The following is a 24,379-nucleotide window of genomic DNA, read 5'->3' as shown; positions in this document are numbered from 1 at the left end:
CTGTAACTTTAAATTTAGAAGTGTAAGTAAGTCCACCATTAAAAAAAATTACTCCATTTAATTCTCTTCAAATGGTTGAAGAGAATGGTTGGTTCAAATCTACAATATCTCTTGTTGAAAGATTTGAAGTACTTACTTACATATCTGCTATTACCACCTTCTATTCCGGGACACATGCATTAAGAGTCACAGTTATGCTTTATTTTAAAGATGAAGCCTGGAATCAACTGATGCTGTTTAACAATTGTTTTATGTTTTTCAAATCAATATAGACAAAAAGTAAACTGTACTTTTCAAAGTTCTGGCTTTTCAAATTCTGTAATATGCAGAAGTTATTTTGCAGCATTTGGGACCAATCCAGAAGTTGCATCTGCAATACATGCACAAAATCCTTTCTGTGCTGTCACTAGTTTTGCTTTGCAGAATAAAAAAATAGCAGTGTAGTCCTTAACATGTGTTCTTCATTATAAGGTCACATTTGATTACTTAATGCTCTTTCAATTCAGTGTGTTTCCGCTGTTGAAACTGAGGCTCTGTGCGATATTTTTGCCCACCGTAACAGCAAAGTGAGTTGATCAGCTCCCAAGATGAGAGAGGGTGAGCGTTAAGCCCACAACTAATGTTATTTCAGCAGAGACGCATACTCCTATGGTGTTGTTTTTGAAATTCTCGCATCGCTGACTGTATCACAACAGCTTTCAAAAACAATCTTCCCTTTCAGCAAACACAGGAAGCTATTTTACAGCTTTGTTTAAAGTTCCCCCAATGAAGTTCAACTGAAGTGGAGACATAATCAAGATTGTTACTGATAAAATGTAGTTTTATTAAATTATAAATTCCGTAACAAAAACAAGACAGATCGAGAAAGACCTCAGAAACAAAGCTACAAGGACTAATGACAAAAGCCAATGAAAATGCCATGAAGAGCGTATAGGTAAGAACTTACAACAAAAGTTAACAGCATTTTTACATTTCCATTGAAAGAAGGTAAATGATTGCTCTTTGTCTAGTAGAAACACATTTAACTCCAAACTCACATCTATTTTTCTCACATTAAATTAAGCATCCTGCTCACACCCAACATCTTGTCCGCTCCCACATTCCTTTAGTGTTCTTTTCATACATCAATCCATGCAGAAAGTAGTAAGACACTTAATGCAACAGTCAGATAATGAAGACAATTCAAGTTGTACAGTAGATATACATTGGCCAAAAAGGGATCGAGTATCTCCAAGGGGAAAATTCTACAAAATAAACACAAGACATTTTCAAGAAAACTGGGTATTGCTAAGCAGCTTTCGAACCATTAACCCAGTTTCTTACAGTTAAGAGTCTTCCCAGCTGAGACAGGTTAAAGAGACTTAAGTTAAACAGGCCAAATCTGTTTCTCCCCTTCACCCCACCCTCTCACCAAACACACTGCTAGCTTTGAGTGCAATGCCAGTGTGGACAGAAAATTTACAGATACAAGACTGAGTTTTTAATCATATGGCTCTAGATTTAAACTTCAGTTACTGTGCACTGTCCATCTGGCCTTCTAGATCTTACACTTGTGTTTACCCCCCCTCCCCCTGCCACTGGTCTATCTGCTCCTGACTGGGTTGCGTTCGCATTCAAGTGTCTCTGCTGGGCAGAGGATGGGCGTTGCTGAAGGTGAGCAGACACATCCTCGCTGTCACTGCTAGCATCCGATTCGGTTTCCTCAACAGAGGTGTCAGGGGCTGGCACCCTACCAGAAGATGATGATTCATGGTCTTCCTCTCCTTCTCCCCTATGACTCCTTTCAGCCATACTGTCTCCATTTATATGTAACTGGGCAAAAGAGTTCTCTAGAGAAGTGCTTGCATCAGGTGATGGCGTTGAAGGACTCATCAGCTGACCATCTAGTGACAGCAGGGGCCTAGCAGAAATGGATACTAGAGGCTGTCCAGCTGCAGCCCCAGGAGGCGGTGTACTGTCTGCACCATCAGCAGAGCTCTCTCTTGCTAGGTTGACAGTGTTAGCGTCACAGTCCAACCTAAGCCCAGCTACTCCCTTCTTTGGTATATCTATTATATCCCGTTTTATTTTCCTGCGGCGTCCATGCTCATTTCTCCTATACTGAACCATATTTTCAAGATCTGCTACATACAAAAACCCAGCGATTAGCATTTCCGTGCTCTTTTTACCTTTGGAAAAGGCATCTTCCAGCTCTCTGCTGGTACGTTCATCATACTGCCACCAACCATTTCTACCTTCATAGTACCAAGCATATTCTCCATTGCCTCTGCTTGCTGCTTTGAGTTCTTCCGGTGAAAGCAAGGTTGGCTTGTCAAGAAAATCCTCTGGGATCTCCTGCCGGCAGAGCGCACATCGTTTCCCAAGCCAGGAAGCTCCCTTCACACACAGATAGCAGAAAACGTGTTTACAAGGCAGACTTACTGGATGGACACATGTTTGCAGACAGATAGCACATTCAGGGACTGTCAGGGAAGGTGTTGCGTTAGCACATGACTCATTTGTCTTCCTGTTTGTGGGAAGCATGTTGATTGAATGATCTATTTCACCACAGCCAGCCATCCTACAAAGGATCAAAAATAGATTTGAATCAGTTATTGTGTCAACCTAAACTGGCACCTTACCTCACCTCTGACATCACCACCCACATAATGAGATGCTTACCTTAAGGTAAGGTAAGGTATCATTCATGAAGGTTTATTTTTAAAGAAAGCGGCAGCTTAACATTCTGTTTCTGGAATTGAGAGATCAAATTGAATATCTGGAGACTTTCTTTTGCTAGACCTCTCTTTGTTTCATTTTTAGCACGTTGCCATGCTAAGTTAGAAAACAAATTTTGCAGTTTTGTCTTTTTCTAAAGTAGTGTTGATTGAGTAATGAACTTCACATAGCCTAAAGGTACTATAGTAGCTCCAGTCAGGCAGCTAACTTTGGAGCCTCCTCAAGAAATTTAAAGCCTCTATGGCTCTTTTCTACAGCTGAAGAGCTAGGTGAGCTAGCTGCAAACATTGAACAAAATCTCTCTTCACAGTACTGGTGATCATCAGTTTGATTAAGGTACTGCTAGAACTGTGCCTCAGACCAGATTTCCACAGTGCAAAATGTGCCTGGCAGCAGAATCAAGCTGAGTATTCCTACCCTCTGTTTCTTCCTCCCCATACAGCACAGTGTACTATCCCTCAAACTGGGCTAAAAACAACCCCAGCACTGCAGAATGAATTGGATTTGGAAAGGGAGGTGGCTTTTTCAAAAGACAGATAACCTAGATTTCTTTTTCCTAAGCACCAGGTGAATTCCCTAATATAACTGAGGGCACCTCAGAAGGAATTATTCCAGTCCAGCAGAAGGAGCACTATAAGACAGAAGCTGAAATACTTAAACACAACTGCTGTTTGATTGGTTTGTAAAGGCATTTCCTCTGCCTTTTCTGGCCATGTCTTATTTCTGACATTAAAGGCGATTTTTGTAACTGATTGTAAGAAGAGCAGAACGAAAAAAGCAGAACATTGCTGTTTTGGCAGTTTGTAGCATTTCAGTGGTTGCAAGATTCTGAACATGGAAATGCCTGTTCAATTACATTTTAGCCATGGCATCATTTTAGCCATCCACAGTATATTCAATGAGAATTTTCCTTTTCTGTTTGTATTTATTAGCAATCCAAAACAAACAGCAGATATCAAACGAGAAAAAGAAGGGCTCTGGGGGCTGGGGCTAAAAAGGTGTCTTTTTTCATATTTATTATTGTAAATCTCCAAGGAACATTTAGGAAGATGGACTTATCACAGAAGTGTGGGCTGAAAGGGACCTCTGCAGGTCTTCTAGTTCAGTCTCCTTCTCTACATGGCACTACAACTAATACGAGATCAGTTCAGCCATGGATTTTCTTGAAGCCTCTAAGGAAGGAATTTCCACAACTTCCCTGGACAACCTATTCCAGTGCTGCACTACAGTTCTAGTTAAATTTGTTACCTCAGGAAAAAAATTCCTAGTGTTACTGCAAAAGCCTTCCCTGCTTTAGATATCTTATGACTACATCCTAGGATTCAAAAAAAGAGAGATTATGTTTCAATATCTATATTTATCTTTGCGACAATGCATTTAAGTGCTATTTACTTAGAAGTATGTCTATTTGCTGTTCTGTTCTATCACTATAATTTCCTCTCAGAAGACCAATACCCATCTCTTTAATCTAATTTGTTATCAAATCCGTCTAAAAAGCTCTACAGTGGAAATATTATTTTCCTGAAGTAGCACATAATTGTGTCTACCTATATTTCAGTTTCTTATCTGAATTTCTTTCTCTGAGATTAAAAACAAATCTGTACGTTAGTTTTTAAATCAGCATGCCAGAGGCAGACACACGATTACTACCTGGTAACTATCTTTCTACTGTATAGTACATATGCATCTGTGAGACCCGTGCTAACACTGTTCTGAACAAGTTGCTTTCTGGGAGCCTCACACTTTTGAAGTTATATTTTAGAACAGAATTTTACATTAAAACTAGGGATTTTTTTTTAAATGATCAAAAGCTTATTAGAAAAAAAAGAGGGAAGAAAAGCTATTAAGATTTAAGAATAACCAAGAATACAACTCAATCTGTATCTCACAACAAGAGCTGAAAGAAAAATCTATGTATTGATTAACTTGTGCCAAGCATGGCTGAGGAAAAAGGATCTGAATTTTCAAGTGTCCCCATAATGACATACCACTGTGCAAAAAGGCACAGCCATAGAGATTTTTATTTCCATGCTACAGATTTACAAAAGGCTTCTTCTCCCTGAACACACTTTATAAGGCTACTCTTTTCAGAGTCAAAGAAAAGACTGAAACAACCTCTAGATAAACAACGTCTTACAAGTAGTCTCTCATTACTAAGATTTCAGACACTGCTGGGACTAAAAACGCAACTCATTTTGACAAGTCAAATTCTGGTTCCACAAGCTAGCTTATTAGTAAACTAAAAGCAGAATGAAAGTTCTCAACTGTTCACTGAAAGCACAAAAAGTGCTAACTTTTAAACTGTGCTTAACAGGTCAACCATTAATGTGGGGGTTCTTTGATTGCTTATTAGGTCAAGTCAATAACGCAGCATATAAGAAGAAAGGAGGACTAGAAGTCCTACTTGCAATTCCTAAGCAACTCTTCATGACTTAGAGAAAAACACTGTATGTACAATGAATGCAGCTGGAGGACTAAACCCTTATCGCTAACCAAGCACTACTCAGCAATATAAAACTGCTAAAGATAAGAACAACTGCAGTTGCGTGTGCCCAGAATACAGGGCAACTAGGCGCTTGAAGATTTAAAAACAAAATGTTTAGTTGATTTGAAGGAAGATGCTCATTAATTCTTTTCTGTTTACTTTTTTAAGTTTTAAATCAAGTTCTAAGAGTTTGTTTGTAAGCTTGCATGTGTGTCCGTGCATATTTAACATGTAACCTTTAGAAAGGAGGAAAAACACGTAGGACTACTATTATGATTGCTAAATTAGGGCTGTAGAAGCACTTTCATTACAACCACAATATTTTTTCCTGAAAATTAACAGCAATGGTTTATAACAAGCTTGAATCAAAAAAGGCTTCATATTAGAACAGTTGTTATCAAATGCTAAAGTTCTAGTTTTTAGAGTGCTGGGTTCTTTTAATTACTCTTGACAACAGGAAAAAATATATTATTGAAAAGCATAGCTAAAATTAATCAGTCTTGAGTACAAATTTTAACAATAACAGCATGTGAAGTATTTGCATCATCAATTCAGGTATAAATAAGGGAACAATGAGCATCTGCACACTGCAATTTAACACAAATACAGCCCAAAGCCAACTGAAAAAGAACTAGTCCACACTTTCACTAGATCTCACCTTTTGGTTTTCCTCTATTTTTGCTGGAATTAATTAACATTAAAACATACACTTAATTTTGTATGCTTAGGATGCACAGCCTAGAGTGCCTTCATCAACACACAAAGTATGCCTCAAAGAGATGATATATGAAAACTATATGCAAAGTCACCGGGCCTTCTAAGACTCTATCAGAAAGAAAAGTAAATTCTCATAAAATCACTCCCAAACGTAATTCTTCAAACTCCGGGTCAAATTCTGAATTGCATCTATGCAATCCTTAAAGGACCTGACACACGTAAGTCAATTAACAAAACAGCAGCTTACTTTTTCTGAAAAATTTCTACTGATGCATGCCACAAGACTAGTGTCCTCTCTTCAGATGTATCCAGCTAGGATGGCAGGTCCTGTTTCCCACAGCTGGCTCATTCCTTATTTGTCCTGCTCAAAGGAACACTACAGTGTTTCAGCTTCCCTGCAAACTGATGGAAAGCAAATAATATCACTATTACAACAATGTTGAACAGAGGTATGAGTGAGCAAAACACAATACCACGTTCCTGTAACAGAAGAAAAATTAATATCATTTCATCTACCTGATGCAGGCTATTTTCAATGTATAAAAACATTACCATCAGACTTTATTTTTAGCAATGACCAACTCTGGCCCTCATTTTGATGCCCATTATTTTGATATCTGACCTAAGCTGATTATCCTTTTCTAAAGTATTATAAAAGGCAATTAGTTATAGTAAGTTAATGCCTCATTTTCATAAAATAACTATATAAACAAAGGAGAAACAAGTTAGGAGCATGTTATGTTTATGCTAGTTTAACCTCTGCTAAATGACTTCTTAAATTCAGAGAGTTTAGCAAGTCACCATAGCTTCCTGGACTGGTATATAAAAATATTCATATCACATCATTCCAATTTAGCTTTTTATCTTGTCTGTAACGGGGGGGGGACCTCTGAAAAAGAGGGCAAAGATGCAATTCAGCCTCCTCTGTGGTAATATACACTCCTCTTCAGACTACCAGTTAATGTCAGTCACAGTACATTTTGCAGTATGTCACTTACCAACCAGAATCAGAGCTAATTCATTTCAAAAATACAAAATAATCTCTGGAATCTAGTAAGAGTTATTTAGGCAATTGCTGACTCTACAGGGGAGAAGTAGCAATCTGTAAACTCAGGGAGAAGAGGGGGAACCACTGAGATTTCAGTGCTGCGTTCTCACACTCTAAGCGGAAAGTCCTAAAAAGCCACTCTTAGTTACAGAAAACATTCAGGAATCCTCTGTAAAAAGACTGATAAGTCTGTATTTTCCTCTTTTCTGAGCTGTAGCTTTCAAGATGATTCTTAGGGAATTTGAACTACAAATTCCAATTGCTACAAAATATGTTATATATACAAATACTTTGAAGCAGACCTGGAAATGTCATACATTAAGTCTTCAATTTGCTCAACTTGCACCATTTTACCACAAACACAGTGCACAGTCCAGACTTACGTACAGAGCAGAGCAAAGTCAAGGAGCGATAACTCTCTTGGAGAACATGAAGCATTTAGGATGATAGTATTTCATGCTATATTAGTTCATGAAATGATTGAACATTTATCACCGATAGCAGCAGACGAAAATTTTTCAGATGACTTCAGTGAGAGATACATTACTCAAAATATTTTTATATAGCTCACTTCCACGTAGCATTCAGTGTCGCTATTTTTGGAAGGAGTTCCTAAGGAAAAAAATGCAACATTAACATGCCTACCCATTTGCCCCAACACCTTTTTAAAAGGGTTAAGATTCTCCTCTCATCATTCAAGTGACCTCCCCTTTCTTCACACATCAATCTAAAATTAAGAGCTGCAATCACATTAAGATTTTGGCTCTACTAATCCACTCAGACTGGTTAGGGCATTTGCTACGATCAAAGAGACAGCTGCAACAAGCTTGATGGTGTGGGTGTGGTGTTTAGTCCTTCATCTTAGATGCTGGCCTTCTTTTACTTCTGTAGGTATTACTAGAAGCCTTTTATCGACTACCTCGTACAATCCACTGTTAGGGGTAGCACATCACACAAGCAAATGTTAACGTGAGAAAGAAGCTGGGTCAACTTTGGCATATTTCTTAGGAAATAAAAATGTGCGCACATATTCAAGGCATGTAATTATACCCAGAGGAATCCAATTAGGGTATAATTATATGACTACAGTAAGGCAACTTTCTAATTGCTGTATAACTCTTAAAAAGAACTAGTTCACAAACTGACTTCAGGTAACCTCCACATTTCATTAAATTGTTATTTATTTAATGAGCCAGTCTTGAGAAGTTTACTAAAGAGGATAAAAGACACTTGCCGTTATACACACACCCCATCCTGAACTCTGACTCCTTTAAAGTTCAGTGGGTAAGAGCTGTGTTCTATACCCAGTAATTAGTTTTCTGTCTGCTTTAGAAAAGCACGTAGTATGAGAAGTTACGCTATCTGAAGCGGTCTGCAAGAACCCCTTCCTCATGCACAATCACTAAATCCGTAAGTTCTCTCATGTCCTGCTGTTGAAAGCCTTCATTCAACACACAACAGACTAGGGAGAACCCCACTGGTCAGGAGCAACATCCAAGAAATTAAACTTGGTGCTACTGACTGGGCAACAACTGCTCCCAAACTCACGCTTAAGTGTTTTAGCTAGTCTCTATGCACCCCTGAAAGTCGCTCAGGATGCTGACCAGGAGAAGTCACGTCAGCTTCTTCCTTCCTCACAAATTTAAGATTTTGGAAGTGGTGAACTTCCTTAAGACAGACCTCAAATCATTTTGAGGTGATAGGAAAAAGTCATGCTTTTACTAGGCCAAGATGGCATGAAACCACTGCTTGCCAGTTCAGTCACCCATCAGATTTTCAGTAAACAAGCAGACCCAAGACATTTTTTTCTCTTTTCTATTACTTTGGAAACTAGAGTGACAGGAAAAAACAACAATAAAAACCGGAAACTTTCATATTTAAGAAGCAAACTTCTAAATGAAAATGTAATGTTATCTACAGACCTAAAAAAGAGCAAGAAACTTTCTCTGTAAATAAAAGCTTAGCTCTATTTAAATAAGCTAGCCCCTTCTCCTCTAAAAAACCCAAAATGCACATATTGGTAAAGTGAAACAAAACTAGCTTCTTGCTTGCCAAAGACAGTTATTTAAATCCTATAGCAAATGATAGACGACTTCATAAAATCAGCAACATCGTACAGATGATTCTGCAGTAGTTATCACAAATTCATCGCTTTTCCCCATAGTTTGAAAACTCAATAGCGGCACCATTATTTCAGAAAAGTAAAGAAGCTGCTGCAAATAACCACTTCAAATTTTCAGCAAGCTCCCTAACTCACATGTCAAGGGGGCAGGGGGCACAGCAGGGGAAGAATATCACAGAATACTGCCCTCCTCCTTACAAGTCACCACAAGCCACACAAATACTGTGGAAGGAAAGAAAAAACATGGTTGTTTTCTAAAAGGGAAATCATCCTCCTATCTGAAAATCTGTTACTGTCGATATACTATCAGCTCAAGCTCCTGAGCCTATCAGATTTTTTTTTTTTTTTATCTGTCACTGGGCATTTGATAGCACAACAGATAAACCACCTCACTGTTTCCTATTCATGGCCAGTCACTTTTTTGTATCTGCGGAAACTTAGTCAAAGAAAATCTTCAGGAATTACTGATGAGATGAGATTTTAAGGAGCCTGTGATCTGCTAATTAAAAACCTTATATACGCATTTGGAACTGAATCACAAAAAAAAAAAAATCAAAGTGCAGAACAGTCAACTGTTTTGGTATGAAATTGCCATGTATTTATTCCAAATGAATTCCTCCTGCTATGCTGCAACGGGAACACTGATTCTGAATTTTGATCATATATTATATTTCAATATATCTAATAGATTCCACTCAGAAATAAAATGATATTGTATCAAAATTCCTGTATGAAAACCAAGCAGAAATAGGTTTGTCTCAATTGATCGATGCTTCAGGAACAGAAGGCAAGTACAAGAACAGCTTTAGACTCAATTAACATGCGGGGGGGGGGCAGAAATCAATTCTAATAAAAAGACGTTTTCCCCACCAATTACAGGAGTTCATTGTTTAATAGTCTTTAAAAATACTGCAGTTCCATCTCTCTAAGTAAATGACAATTCAATTACATCTAAATTGATGCAGAATATTTTTAGGGAAACAAAAAGAACACAACTTTTTCTTTCACTTAGCACAAATTCTGCATTACAGCAATTTAAACTGGTGCTTTAATTCAGCTGGAAAGGAACCACAATATTAACCATACAAGACAATAAAGCAAGTTTCTGCAAAAGTTCAGTATTTAAGATTACTCGAAACAACTGAATCAAAATTCAGACTTCACTACATACTCAATACTATTACAACAGTTCGTTTTTGATAAAACTAGTCCTGAAAGTGTCTCTAAAAACACAATTAGTTAGTCCACTGAGAACACAGGGAGCAGCTAACAATGCAGAAGGACTGTATTTTTAGTATTACAAATCTGACGATCAAGACAGTTTAAAGCTCTACTCCCTACTCCTGCTTGTAATTCTTCTATGTATACTTGCATACTACAAATACCAATAACAAATCCTACAGTATTTCTAGTCCATATAACACAAGGGTTATCCTGAGACACACACGCACAAACTTTTATCGGGTTTTATTTTAATTGTGAAATTCCACGTTTTCGACCATTCTGATGCGCACTGCTACTCTGTTTGTATGAAAACTCTTATTTACAAAATATTTTGTAATAATTCTTCAGTGGTGGCAATATGTATTGCAGCAAGAGCTGGACCTATTTTCATGTCCCATTTAAACACTCTAAAAGGATGCAATCAAATACGAGAGCCCAGACCATCAAGCACAAAGAAACAAAAGCACTTCCATTAAAAACCACTGCATACCTCTTTTTATGTGCTTCCTACTGTACTCCTAAGAATATTCATATGATTTCTATTCTAGTTTCACAAAGCTCATTACGGTAATGAAAGTAACCCGGCTAGAGCAAAGACATTTTGCAAGAAGAGTGAGAACACATGCCACAGATTTATTTAAAACACCACACATGGCTCTTCTGGTCGAGGGATTCTGCAACACGTAAAGTTAGAGCGCGCGTTCCTGACCTATTTTGTTACTGAACAAAATGAAACCCGGGAATTGAGGCCCTGATGCTGCACACATCAAGCACTTCATTTTACACAGATTTAAGACTGTCATCTCCCTGAGGGCAAAGTTAAGGCCAAAAAGCGTCCGCCGGACGAGGCCCCCCGCTCGCCGCCAGAGCCCGGCGAAGCGGCGGCTTAGGGGACACGGCGGGGACTTACAGCACGGGCAGCAGGTGGGGCGAGCCCGGCGGCGCCCAGCGGGGCCACCTCCCGGCTCCTCGCAGCGCGCCGCCGTCTGCCGCGCGGAGGCGGATCCGCGCGGTGTCCCGGCCGGCCGCCGCCGCCGCCGCAAGGCCCGGCTCGGGCAGGGCGGACGAGGCCGCTCTGGACACCCTGCGCCACCGCGGCCCAAAACACCCCTCACGTGACGCGCCGGCGGCGGGCGGGGGCAGGCGGCGGACGCTGCTCCTGCTCTCGCCCAAACAATAACACAGGCCCGGGCCCGGGCGTGCCCGCCGCCCCTCCCCCGCGGGCGGGGCCGGCTCCTCAGCGCCGCCGGGTCCCCCCCTCCCCGGCCCCGCGCCGCCGCCGCGCTCTCGGGCCTTTTGTCCAGCGGCGGCGCCCGCCCGCCGACGGAAGCGGGCAGGCCGCGACGTCCGCCCCCCGCCCGCCCTTTCCCTCGCCGGAGCGGGGAGAGCCGCCGGCGGAGGAGGGAGCAGCGCCGCCCCCCGCCCCGGGCGGTCGGCCGCGGGGCGAGGGGGGCTGGCGGAGCGACCGTTGCTCCCCCTCCCTCCGCGCTCGCGGCCGTTGGCGTCGGAACGCGGCGGCGCCGCCACGGACTCACCCGCCGGGCCGGCTCGCGCCGCTCAGCCCGCTCCCAGGCGCCGCCGCCGTCACCTGCCGCCTCCTCCGGCCCCCGCCGCCGGGCGAGCGGGACGCGCCGACGTCACGCGCGGGGGGGGGGGGGAGAGAGGGAAGCGCCGAACGCGCCACTGTGACGCCGCGGGGGGAGGGGCCGCGCCGCGCGCCCCGGTGAGGCGGGGGGGGGGGGACGCGCGGCGCGCTCCCGTGACGCCACGCCGTGGCGCCGCCCCGCCCCCGCGGCGGTGCCATGGCAGCGGCGGCCGCGCCGCCCCCGGCCTGGGCAGGGGCCGCGCCCGGTGGGCCCGGCGGGGCAGGTGCGGGCCCGGTGCGCTCGGCAGGCCCGAGGGTCGCGGCTGGGGCGCGGCAGCGGGGGAGACGCGGGAGCGGAGGGGCTGGTGCAGGGTTGTGGGACCCGAAGGCCCCTCTGAGCGGGCGCTGTGCTCGCCGGGGAGGCCAAGGAGCCGACGGGGCAGGGGCCGGCTGGCCTTCCCCGGGCCGTGAGCTCGGCCCGTGCGGCTCGTTTGCCCAGAAATACCAGGGGTCGGGCAGCGTGGCCGAGTCACAGCCTCGAGTGGCCCAGGATTTGCGCCGCAGGCAGCGCCCTGGGCCGTGGGCCGGCTGCTCTGCGGCGAGGGTCTGCGGCAGGTAGCACGGGACCTGCTAGACGCGGGTGGGTGCTCCTCTGTGGCCTGGCCCGGGCCTAAGTGCGAGGGGCTGGCCTGCAAAAATAATCCCTCAGGAATTGTTGCCCGCAGCAAGCAACTGAACCTTGGTGAGAGGAGATAATCCACACGTCCTTTAAGTTGGAACGGTATTCGTTTTGAGGGGATCAGGGGCTGTGTGTCAAAGCAGTCGCTGCGCGCGGAGGCAGAACTGACAAAATGCGGGAACTTAGGTAGTCAGAGCTTGGTAGAACACCTGGAAGTGGTGTTTGGCTGCGGTTTTGGATGATACTTCAACTCCCAGAAGTCACAGACACCAGAGAACATAACAAAGATCAAAAATCTAAGAGTATTAAATTCTAAATTTAATCTGGAATACTAAAAAAAAGTGTATTTTTTAAACCACCAAACTCTTAGGAGTCTATAATTAGCACTGCATTTAACAGAAGTGACATAATTGTATTCAAGGACACGTTTATGTGGCAACCTGTACTGCTATTTAAGGAGGACCTTGTGAGGCTGAGTCAAATAATAGAGGTTTAAAAAAAAAGAAAATAAAACCTTTTGGCAGTGAGTTTGTTCAGCAACAATAGGCTTAATCCTTTGACTAGCCAGACCTTGATCCTGTTGAAGTTACTGAGGTCAAATTCCCATTGGTTTCAATTGGAATCTGACCTAAAAAAGGAAAGTAAGTCTGGATTCTTAAGGGATCTAAAGAGTTGAAGCAAAGCTACTCTCATTGCATTCAGGTTCATAAGAGAAGAAGCATCTCGGAAAACTGTACTTTTAAAAAAGAAAATCCATAGGTGCGTTTTGATAGGTTCATGACAGCTTACTGCAGCTGCAGGTCAATTTGAGAAAGTGCACTAATGAATGCAAAATTTTACTTTATGCTGCATGAATTATGGAGCAAGCATAGTAGTTAAAGTAAATATCACGTTGTGCCAAAGGCAGTAACCAAAGAGTTAAGTGCATTACATGCTGCTGGCCTAAAGAGATAAACAAAAGTACCTAGTTGAATAGATTGGAATAAGGGGATCAAAAATGATCTGCTTAAGATCTGTTAAGATTATCCCTCCTAAAATTTTACCTGCGCTATTATCAATTGCTATTATTGACTTCTATTTCAGTCAGAATATGTATTTTTTGCCCGTCTTTTTCTGTACTACTGCTTTTGGCATGAAAACATCCCATGTATTCCAAAGATGTTTTTCCAACCATGTATTAGTTTATACCTGTCTGTTATAACTGAAACCACCTCAGCTATATCTGTCTGCTTCTGCTTGCTTTGCAGTTCTGCACTCTCTCTTTTTTTTTTTTTTTTTTTTTTGCCGTTATCTACAATGTAATCAATCTGGAATTGATGTCTGGTGCTTGCCACTAAATTATTTATGAGTACAGTGGATGGAAAAGTAAAGGCTGAGCAGACTAATCCTTAAAAGACACCACTTCCCCTGTTAAATTTCTAAGGTTCCACCACTAATTTTTTGAAGATACTTTGACAATGGACAACTGTTGATCCATATTTCAGTGTTTCAGTGTCTCTATTTATCCAGTATTTTTCCAGCTTCTTCAAAAGTATGTGATACTGTATAGAATTGCTGATATGACAATGTGTTATAGTCACTAAGGTCTCAATCCTCACTGCACTTCCACAGTTTAGGAGAGACAGGAGAAAACAGTTTCCTTCTGCTGTGATTTGGGAGTTAGTGAGGAGAACCTCAGAACTGCTCCAAGTTGCACTAGCAGTGAAGGAGCGTATGATGTGTGGTGTCATTCCCCCCATTCCGCATTTCTGCACCTTCAACGCACCCTCTGTGCTGAACAGAGAAAGATGTAAAGTTGGCAATGTGCCACTGAGGTCCAAACGTACTTTTGGCTGTTTTGCGCTAGCAGCCAGCGGAGGGGTAGAAGACTGAGCTCCGAATCTGTCATTACATTAAAAGCGAATCCTGGTCTTGTTTAAATAACGTATTTGCTTTATGAACTGCTATTGCTTATCACTCGGTGCTTTCCTTTCCTCTAAGCTATTGCCTAACACGGAATCCCCATGTTACATTAGCATTTTCATTAAGGTGATTTTTTTTTTTTTATTTTTCGTGGCATTGAAGATTGACTAATACATGGACAATTTCTAGAATATTTTTTAATTATATATTTAGTTTTTACAGCCAGTGACACAAGCTTGTCCCTTGTCCTACAAGTTTTAAGCATGCTTACAGTACAAAGTGGCCCACAGCCAGTTCAGCTAGGCAGAGAATTCTCTTGTGTGAAGCCAATATTAGACTATCGCTGTCATTTGCTCGCCCTGGCACCTGACAGTCCTGGCCCTCTAGAGCATTCACTGGCAAATGGTGTAAAAGCAGTGCCCAAGATGCTATCAGTGAGACAAAATTACATTTGCTTTGAATTGCAATTGCAGTTCTGGTGATGTGCAAAAGGGCCTGGCAGACTTGTAGGTTGATCAACACGAGTCCAAAGTATAGTCTTGGGTTTACAAGTAGTTTTTCACTTTGACTGAAACTATGCAAATTCATGTCTGCCTCATCCATCTACACTTACAGTCTTGCTGAGTTGTAGCTAAACTGATTTCTAGTCACTATTTGTAGGTTGAAAACAAAGTGTTAAGGCGACAATCGGCCTATGAAAATCCAACTAGTGTACTTCATGTAATGTCTGTATTTTGCTTACATAACCTAGATATGTAGCAACCAGTGCCAAATACACTTCTGTGTAACAGTTTTCGGAGGTCTGTGCTGTTTAGGTCTGTGCTGAAAATCCCATTTGGCTTTACAAATAGAAAGTTGAATAGTGCTGAGGAGGAGAACTGGGAAAAGAGAAGAGGTGAGGGTGAATTGTGTTCCTCAGTTCTTTTGGTCTGTGGCTTTCATTGGATCAGTACCCTTTCTGTCTGCAAATTCCCAGGAAAAAATCTTGATGGTTTTGCTTTCATTTAGTGGCAGCAAAATTCCACATAGCATAACATTGTCTTCTGCCGTTATCCCAGCTGTCAGAATCATCTCTCTCTCTCTCTCTCTCTCTCTCTCTCTCTCTGACTTCCTCCCCATCAACAGACACTATTAACTTAATATTTAAAAAAAACATGATGCAGGATGTTCAAAATCTTGAAGTTTTAAAAAATAGTAAGGTTAGGTTTTGGGTTTCTTTAAATTTAGTCCCTGAGTTTTACATCTCTAAGATTATAATTTTGTATGTAATTCTCTAGCTATAAGGCAGAAACTTTGTTTTAACTTTAATTAAAGCTGATATTCTTATATAATCGTACATCTTCAGAAGCTGAATCCTTTCAAAAACTAATACATGTCAAGATTCTTGAGAAATGGAAAATATTAGTCATAGGAGATAGCACATATGACTACCTTTTATTTTAGTAAAAGGAATGCAAAATGCCTACTATATGTTTCATTTAAAGATTAATGAATTACAAATTATGGTTTCCTTTGGTATCACTAGATGGTATATGGTAACTGCTGGGAAGCTAAGCTCATCAAAACACTTTTGGTAGAGCACAGAGGTGCTGCTGTCTCTCCTGATCCAGCTAGGGCACTGATCAGACTCCTAGCTGACGATTAAAGCTAGTAGTTGTTGTACTCCAAGCCCTGATCCTATTGTAATCAATAGCAAAACTTGCTGAGTGGTTCTGCACTGATGTTTCCTGGGAAATTGCACACTAGTGAGGCCTGTAGCTCAGGGTGATATTTAAAAAGAGGAATTCTCTACTGAAACTCTTTAAAGCATCCACCACTTGTTGGAAAGTTAGCATAGTCCCCAAACTTTATATATCAGACCTGTGCGTGAGCTCTCAGTAGAACATACAAGTCTTTAAGGAGACAGAAAAATTGGAAGTATAGTCCTATAGTTTTTGTTATACCCACGTGAAATATCGTAATTGCTGTGCACGCAGCTTCTTTTACACTAGAGGGCATGTTATTCATTTTACAAGTAGACTTTCTGAATGCTAGAATAGCACAAATTACAACAATTTCTCCTGTAGAAAGCAAAAGGAATAAAAATAGGTAAAATAGCAAAATAAAAAATAAAGTAAGAAAATTATAGAACAGACTAGCAAAGAACAGCCAAAACAAACTTCATAAAAATGTTTTCTCCTAAAAATTGATCAATGTGAATTTTAGCATCTGAGAAAAATTCTGCTTCTGAATCCTTTAGAAGGCTGATGCAACTCAGGAAAGCTCCCTCTCTGGAGCTCTTGTTAGGACCTGGTAACATTGCAACTTTAGGAGATGAAAGTGTTCTAGCGAAGCATGTACCAGCTAACAAGCACCAAAGTGTCTTGATCTACAAGTCAAATGGTTTTGTTATTATTTTAAAAAAGAGCCAAGAGTACTTCATGCTATGCAGTGAAACAGTTCAACAACTGAAGTGAAGATATTTTCGCTTTCCAGTTAAGATAATAATGTTTTAGTCTGGAAGTTTTCAATTCAAATTTAAAACATCTCTGGATTAACATGTCCTTTAAGGTTTGCTTGTGCGAGAAGGGTCACATGAGCAAGATTTCCAGACACAATTTCACAGTTAAATCTTTTTTCTCTTGTTGCATATATATATCACACAGAAGTGTTCGTGTTGGCTACAACAGGTAACCGTGTAGTGTGGCAGCATCTCTTTGTCTCTTGAGGAAGGAATAACAATATGGTGTTAAGAAGATAACTGGGTTAAATGTTATTGCTTGAAGTCTAGCCTCTCATTCTTTGTAAATTTAGATCTCCCAGTGTGATGTCTTTGCTGGTTGATATCACAAGGAATGCAGGATTAGGTCAGGCTTGTAATGCACTTTTCAGCTATGCAATTGAAATAGCACTCACATGCAATAGTGCTTCTTAATGTTTTTTTGAATCTTTAAAAGTCGATAACATAGGCTAAATAAATGTATGTGAGAAGGAGTTTCTTTCTATGGATTCACCAGCGTTTTCTCCCTAAAGAGAGAAAATAAGAGAGAGTTGTTAGTACCACGTCTTAGAAAGAAATGTTAATTAAAAGTAAGCACACCACCTTGAATGTTATAATTGCTATTTTAATTACTCTCATCCTTAAGTTCACTCAGGATGGGACAGTAGACACCAGGATGGTATTGCAGATAGGAAACATGCAGTATCACCTGCTTTGACATCCATTTTCTGAAGTGTTTTCAGACAACATGGCAGTATAGAACGGAATAATGCATTTCTTAATGGCATGAACTCTGAGCTGACAGGATTTCACTGAGGATTTGAGGCATGCATTAATCAGTAGTGCTGCACTGCCTGTTATATCTTAGAGTTTAATTAACAAATTCACTGAAGGGAAATAGCATCCATAAGCACCAATAATTGAATGTTCAGCATAGCTTGCAAAATAACTATTCCAACGTTTAAAAAAAAAAAGTCAAAAGTTAATGATTCTAGTTACACACAGCCGCTGACCCAGTACCTAATTACACACAACCCTGTATTTATTTACTTACTGTTGCAAGTACTTTCAGTGGATCTAGCAGGATAGATTGTCCGTGTGAATATGTATGTTTTTAACTGCCTGCTGCCTTGTAGTCTTGTTAGATTGGTCCTGAGCAGAGATGAAGGTTTTTATGTTTCCTCTGAGAAAAGGGAACAGGAAAGGGTTCAAGAACATCTGAGTGCTATTAGACCCTGGGTAGATCTCCCCTGAGGAAAGGGACAAGTCTGCATTCTGTTTGAGTTCTCCGACCAACTAGTTTAAAAGTGTTATGAGCACATTCCCCTGCTGGCACCATTTATCAGGAAGAGGTGGAGTATGTGGCTAACTCTGGTAGAAGATAAATGACTTGGAATCTCAAGTGAAGGGATGTGTTTTCCTGCAGCCTAGAGTGTAATACTCTTGCCTTTTGTATCCTTAATACCTTAACTTAGGCCATTTCCTACTCATCACGTTACCTCCAGTGGTCCTGATTCTTCTGATGAGCAGAGGGCGCAGTTCAGTTCTGTGGATCTCATAGAGCGAGAAGAATTAGATGCAGCAGCACTATATTTTGTCTCTGGACTCTGAGGAAGAGGCAAGGAGAAGACAGCAGAAGTTGGGGAAGGAAAGCTCAGAAAAAGATTATGATACTTTGGGGATCCAGAGTGCAGGAAGTAGGGCATTCTAATCTCTGCTCTGGCCTAAACTTTACCAAATCAGTAGTCAGTTTATCTTTCTATGAGATGGGTTATAATACTTACCTATCTAACAGGGGCCTTGTGAGGATTCATTAGCTGAAATCATTTGAAGAGGGAAAGTGCAAAGTGGTAGTATTCTGCTGATGCCATAATCCTCTCCAGGTACATAAGTGTCATCAAGTGACCCTCCAAAGAAAGCAGTTGTTTCTAAACACCGGTTACTTACCATTTATTGTCTACTATATATGCATGAATTTGTGTCTGCTTGGATTTTCTTTACTGCTTTTTTTCTTTTTAGTTGAAATTCAGATGATGAAATGCATTTGATCAGTTTGTGGTGATGATACCCTGGGAATTGCTACACCTCAGCCTTAGCTTTTGTGTGCATCAGTTCATAATTGTTGGTCTCAGTGGAATTAAAGTGAGATGAAGAGTTCTATTCCAGGGCTGCATGTGTGAATCAGATCTTGGTGCATCTGTATCATTAGCTCAACGTTTGAGTTTTTAGGTCTATTTTAATAATCCTAAATGGTTTGCGATGTATTAATGATCCGTGTATTCTATTAAAGGGCTAAGGTAAATAGATTATGCATTTTTTTTTGTTTTATTCCAAGTTCTCACCTGAGATACGTTTCAAAAAGTGTTCTAATTACGTGGAGCATTGAAAGCTGGAGGAAAGAGCAATGAGATAAGGTGTTCTTATCTCTTGACTTCTAGCAGTGCTGATAAAAGTGATGAGGGGGGAGTATTAGAAACAGATAAGGAGCCTCAGATCACTCTACTTCATATTTCGGAGCAGGATGTTACCTTGGGCTCAATTCTGGCTCTTGTTAATGCTGGCTAGCACTTTACTGCAGAGTTAGTTTCACTGAATTCAATTAATTCATTCAGATATATGATGCTCACTTCTTCCATTGCTGTTTTCCTCTCTGCAAAGTAGTTGTGATAGGGTTTTTTAAGGTAATGGAAATGGCTACACAGTTTCCATTAACTTTGAAATTTGCTCAGAAAATCTCATTTTGCATGTCTCCATTCTATGTCACCATTTGGTGTTGCTGACTTTAACTATGTAGTGGATAATGCCGCAGGGACACATTCACAGCTAGCATAGCTCAATGCAATTCTGTGGAATTTAGCAGACTTTCAGCTACTTATTATCAGCAATGGATAAAGTGCAGCCTTTAAATTACTGAGCAGGTGAATGGCAAGATGTCTGGGCTACATCCATCCCCAATATAAATTCCTGGTTTTATACCAGGGCTGAATTTATGACATCTGTTTACCTGGAGGCTCAAAGCTGGCCTCATTATTCATGTTGAGCAGTATGCTACAACTATGTTGTTCCACTGAGCATGGATTAAACTCCCTGCTGTTATTAGAACATACCACTCCTAGAGTTCCAGTGAAGTAACACTGCGTCACACCTGCAGCAAATTGCTCCCTGTGATTTCATCCAAGATTCCTTGAGAATCAACACAATTGGATAGTGAAACAAATCTGAATAAGACTCTAATGTCTTACATTGAGCAGTTAGGCTAGAAAAAATGATCAGATATGTATGAAGGAATTCATTTACTCACTTCTCATTTATATTGCAAACTCCACAAGGCTAAAAATTTCAAAGATTAGGCAGTGCAGTTTATAGGAGGCATGGTGCTGTTGGTTTCAAAAACAAATGATGAATGGACTTGCATTTTCACTTGTGTTTCCATAGCATGGAACCTATTCATATATTTTTCAGGAAGGTATGCAGTTGTATACATCCTCACATACAGAGCTGTGAAGACGCTGGATGCTTCATGGTCTTTATTCTGTGGCAGAATTTCTGTGGTGCTCAGGACCAACATATTAGACGTTCTGTGTAGGTTCACTTAAATTAGCACTGATGTGTTTGTTTCAGCTTGATGGGACATTGGTTAATTGTATTGATGAAGCAATTGTTTGCATTATTATAGCTTATTATACCTCCTCACTCCCACTTCAGTTTCCAGCCTGCTCTAGAATCCTGCAGGGGTATAAAGTACAGATTTTTGCAGGAGGAGCAGAAAGCTCTGGCAGCTCTGTAGACGAGTATTCAGGACTCAAGGAGTCTGGGTAGCTGTGGCAGGCAGTTTGGGATTGCTGGGTATGTGTGGAAGGTGGATATTTCTACTGAAAGTTTGGCAATGGTGTAATTATACTATGGTTTTACTTGATATCATCTGGTTTTATTCTCCAGTGAGGTGAGCGGTATCTACCATCGTTCCTATTTTATTAGTTGAAGAGCTGCTGAATCATCTGTAGGAGCCTGGATTCCTTAGTGTTGTTTTCTCATAAATATTATCTCTAGCAATGGGATACAAAGCTCTTGTAGCTAAAATAAGGATGTGAGAGAGTCACCTTTCATAGAGCAAGAATTTATAAAGGAACGTTCTTTAAATGGTCACCTAGTTAAAATGCAGCAACAATAAAGATCTCTTTGGAAAATAAGACAGCTTGTATTGGAAAGGAGCCTAGGAGGACAGTAGACTGGTGAGGAGAAGGATAGAGAGGGGAAAACTCTTATGTTAAGGTAAAGTTCAGACACATGGTCCAGTTATGGCAGCTTAATAGCTGATGCTCTCAGTTGAGCAGCCATAACTGTCTGTGTGTAAACTTTTAAACCCCAAGGAGGAAGGTCAAAGCCAGGTCACACTAGATGAGATTCAGTGAGCCTCAGACACGTTTCAGCATCTACGTGTAGGTATCTGTAGATGTGCCACATGTCTAACCACCCACTTAAGTCTGTGGAAATACAGGTTGTGTTCAGGTGCCCACATACAGGTGTCTTGTGCCTTTTGCAATGCTTTAGGGTGTTTGAAACATGCATGCGGGGCTGGCAGATGTGACACAGTCCCTATGGAATATGCATGTCTTTCTGCAGTGGTAGCTGGATGCCAGACAAGCTACCCCAGGGCACCCCAAATGGCACTTCCTCCTGTGATCAGTCAGCAGCACTGAGCTCGTAGTCAATATAGTCAGAAGAGCCTCCGGATCCAATTAGCTCACCCTAAAGTAGACACTAAAGGTGGGACACAGTTGTTGTGATATGTAATGCCATTTAAGAGAGCATGTGAGAATTATGCATCAGACTTGTGGATATGAAACAGGCCCTGCAGGAGACCTATGTCTTTTTTCAAGTGATATCTGGAAATCAGATAGGATGTGATAGGGAATTACCATGGGCACCTCTGTTTCGACAACTGAATCATCCTCCAGGCTTCCGTGACTGTATTTACCAGTTCTCCATTGAATGTAACAGGAGTTTAAACACCTAACCTGCGCAGACACCTCCACAGAGACGCTTAGGCGTCTTTATCTCACACTACATAAACCTCATCCTTTCTCTCGGAACTGAAACCAACATAGTTCATGCGCAGAGACTGCAACCAACCAGTGCTGTGACTCAGCTGACATGTTGTGGCTTGCTTGGCAAGTCATCTGACTGTGTGTCCAAGACAGTCATGTCCTAGTAGGAGTTATGTTTCCCCATCCTCAAGCATGTGCATGCTGATAGAAGCCAATCATCTTAAAGGTGGCTTGAAGACCAAAAGAGAAGCTTCAAAAAAAACCCAGGGTCTTTAAGCTAACAGAGTGGATAACAGCTGCATTGCTTAGAGCTGCAAAGGCTTTTTTGTCCTGACAGCAGATCTTGAAGAATTACATCACATGAGCTTACACTTGTGATCTATTTATCATACGCAACGAACTACGCATACAAATTCCTGCTGTGTGATTGCAGTGAATGGCTTGTGCAATGTATACAAGGGACGCTAAAGTTTTCATCTTTCCACTGTCCATTTCTGAGTCTAAAGGTAGAATAACACAGTAATGGAGTAACTACTGTAATATTCTTTAACAATGGAAGTCTTGTTTATAGTCAACAAACATATTTAAAATAGATTTAAAATAGATTTCTCGACATGCAGTGAAAGACAGCATTGTTAACTGCCAGTACCCATAACTTAAGAGGTAATTGCAGTTATGTATGGGCTATGCTCTTATCCGATTAAACTGATTTGCCCAATAATTGCAGGCTTATTGTAATATCTATACTTCATTATTTCTGAACAATAGAAGAGTGAGCCTAAAGAGTATCCAGTGGAACAAACTACCTCCTGTATGACAATAAATTATCCAGTTACTGTTACAAACAAGACAGCATTGTGTCCTGCCAGACTTGCAACAAAGTAAACATTATCTATCTGGCCTGTGCATTGAAGAACAATAATCTGTATTTCCAGAATTAAAACTATAATTAAACTATTACTATGAGTCCACAAAACAAAAAATGAGGAAAATGATAACGTTAGGTCCCTCTCAGTCTCAAATGCACAGTTAGCATCCCTGAACCACTGGTCTGGATTTTTCTCATAAAAGGATACCTCTGCACAGCTGTATTGGTTATGGAGATACCACTTCATGAGCCAGCTGGCACAGAGTCCCTGTAACACTTCTCTCATCACCCACCCGCCAAGCAGGATGTTGCCAGGGCAGACAAAATCTGGTTGGGATATTCCGCAAATACACTGGTATGTCACATGGGCTCTGATTGTTACTGGAACCCAGAAAACGATACAGCAGCCCTCTGGCTGCTGAGCAATGGTCACAGATTTTTTTTTTTCTTTTTGAGCTTAAAAGTAGATTGAAATCACTTCTTGATGCCCTTCTTCAGGACTGCATTTTACTCTCCTTTGGTTGCGGCTGGGAGTCTGAATCATTGTGTCAAATACAATTGTGGAAAACAGAGTAAAAAGAGTCTAGATGATCTTTCAAGGTCTCTACCACAAAGCAGGCCCTCTAAATTACAGTCGAGAAAACACAGATGAGTGTATTTTTATCCATATCCTTACTGTTAGGTGTGGAGACCAAGATCATCATAAATTCTTGGATTTTATACATGTAATTAAGTATGTCATTGAATTTAAAGTGAAGACATTGTTGAGATTGTCTGGACACAGTGCCAAATAGTAAAAGTTAATAAAAAAACCCCTTGGTAGCTCTTTAGTATCTCGTAAGCTGCTTCCATGGAAAATAAATCTGAGTCAAAACACTCTGTAGCTAAGGAGTTTGCTATGTTATCTAAGATGGCTGACCGCAGAAAGAACTTCAAGTTTTCAAACGCAAAACTACTGTGAGTTAGAAAATACAGGGAGCAACCTTAATTTCACATGACTCGCTCAGATCTTACGCCATTTTTAAGGCTGCAACTGACTGAGCAGAGTCTGGAATGTACTGGATGGTAGGGTCAGAAGAAAGCAAGATGGCTAGGTTTCTCTTTGCAATAGAAACTTTCAGGGCGAAGTTGTAATCTTTTCAGAGTGCTGTGAAAAGTCAGCTATTGCTCAAATGCATAAACACATCCATCGCTCAGCTGCACTGTCTCAGACTAACACTGTTCATCTGTAAGCCTTCACAGTGAGTTGTGAAGAATACAATCTTGAAACCAAGGGCCAGCTTCCTAAATGTAACTAGGCCTTTTCTGCCTCCTGTGGCTCTTCTGAAGTGGCTACTTTAATCACTGACTTCCTTGAAATTGCACCCTTACTTGTGCCTGGATACCATCAGTTCTCCAGCCACATCAGTTTCTGTGCTGCACATCTCTGCTTCTGCTGGTAAGCCCATGTAACTGCTTTAGTGCATAAGCCACCCACGTGTCCAAGAGATCCTGAAACAAGTTT

At 41.2% G+C, this 24,379-nt stretch overlaps 1 protein-coding gene across 3 annotated transcripts; it reads right to left on the bottom strand.

Annotated features, from left to right (window-relative positions):
* Positions 1 to 1,491: 1,491 nt before the first annotated feature.
* Positions 1,492 to 12,017, bottom strand: RNF146 (ring finger protein 146). Of its 3 annotated transcripts, none has more exons than XM_068938221.1 (3): positions 11,850 to 12,017; positions 6,168 to 6,322; positions 1,492 to 2,560 (listed from the first exon to the last, which is right to left on the bottom strand). In XM_068938221.1, exon 3 carries the CDS (start codon positions 2,557 to 2,559, stop codon positions 1,501 to 1,503), a length of 1,059 nt encoding a protein of 352 aa, XP_068794322.1. In that variant the 5' UTR covers position 2,560; positions 6,168 to 6,322; positions 11,850 to 12,017; the 3' UTR covers positions 1,492 to 1,500. The 3 variants fall into 3 exon arrangements, with proteins under 3 accessions (XP_068794322.1, XP_009681159.1, XP_068794323.1); XM_009682864.2 differs by lacking the exon at positions 11,850 to 12,017 and adding an exon at positions 11,225 to 11,426; XM_068938222.1 differs by lacking the exon at positions 6,168 to 6,322 and having other exon boundaries at positions 11,850 to 11,952.
* Between the last annotated feature and the right edge of the window lie 12,362 nt (positions 12,018 to 24,379).

The sequence above is a fragment of the Struthio camelus genome, chromosome 3, assembly GCF_040807025.1.
Source record: "Struthio camelus isolate bStrCam1 chromosome 3, bStrCam1.hap1, whole genome shotgun sequence".
NCBI lineage: Eukaryota > Metazoa > Chordata > Aves > Struthioniformes > Struthionidae > Struthio > Struthio camelus.
The sequence above is the reverse complement of the archived record's forward strand: the minus strand, read 5'-3'. Positions and strand labels throughout refer to the sequence as shown.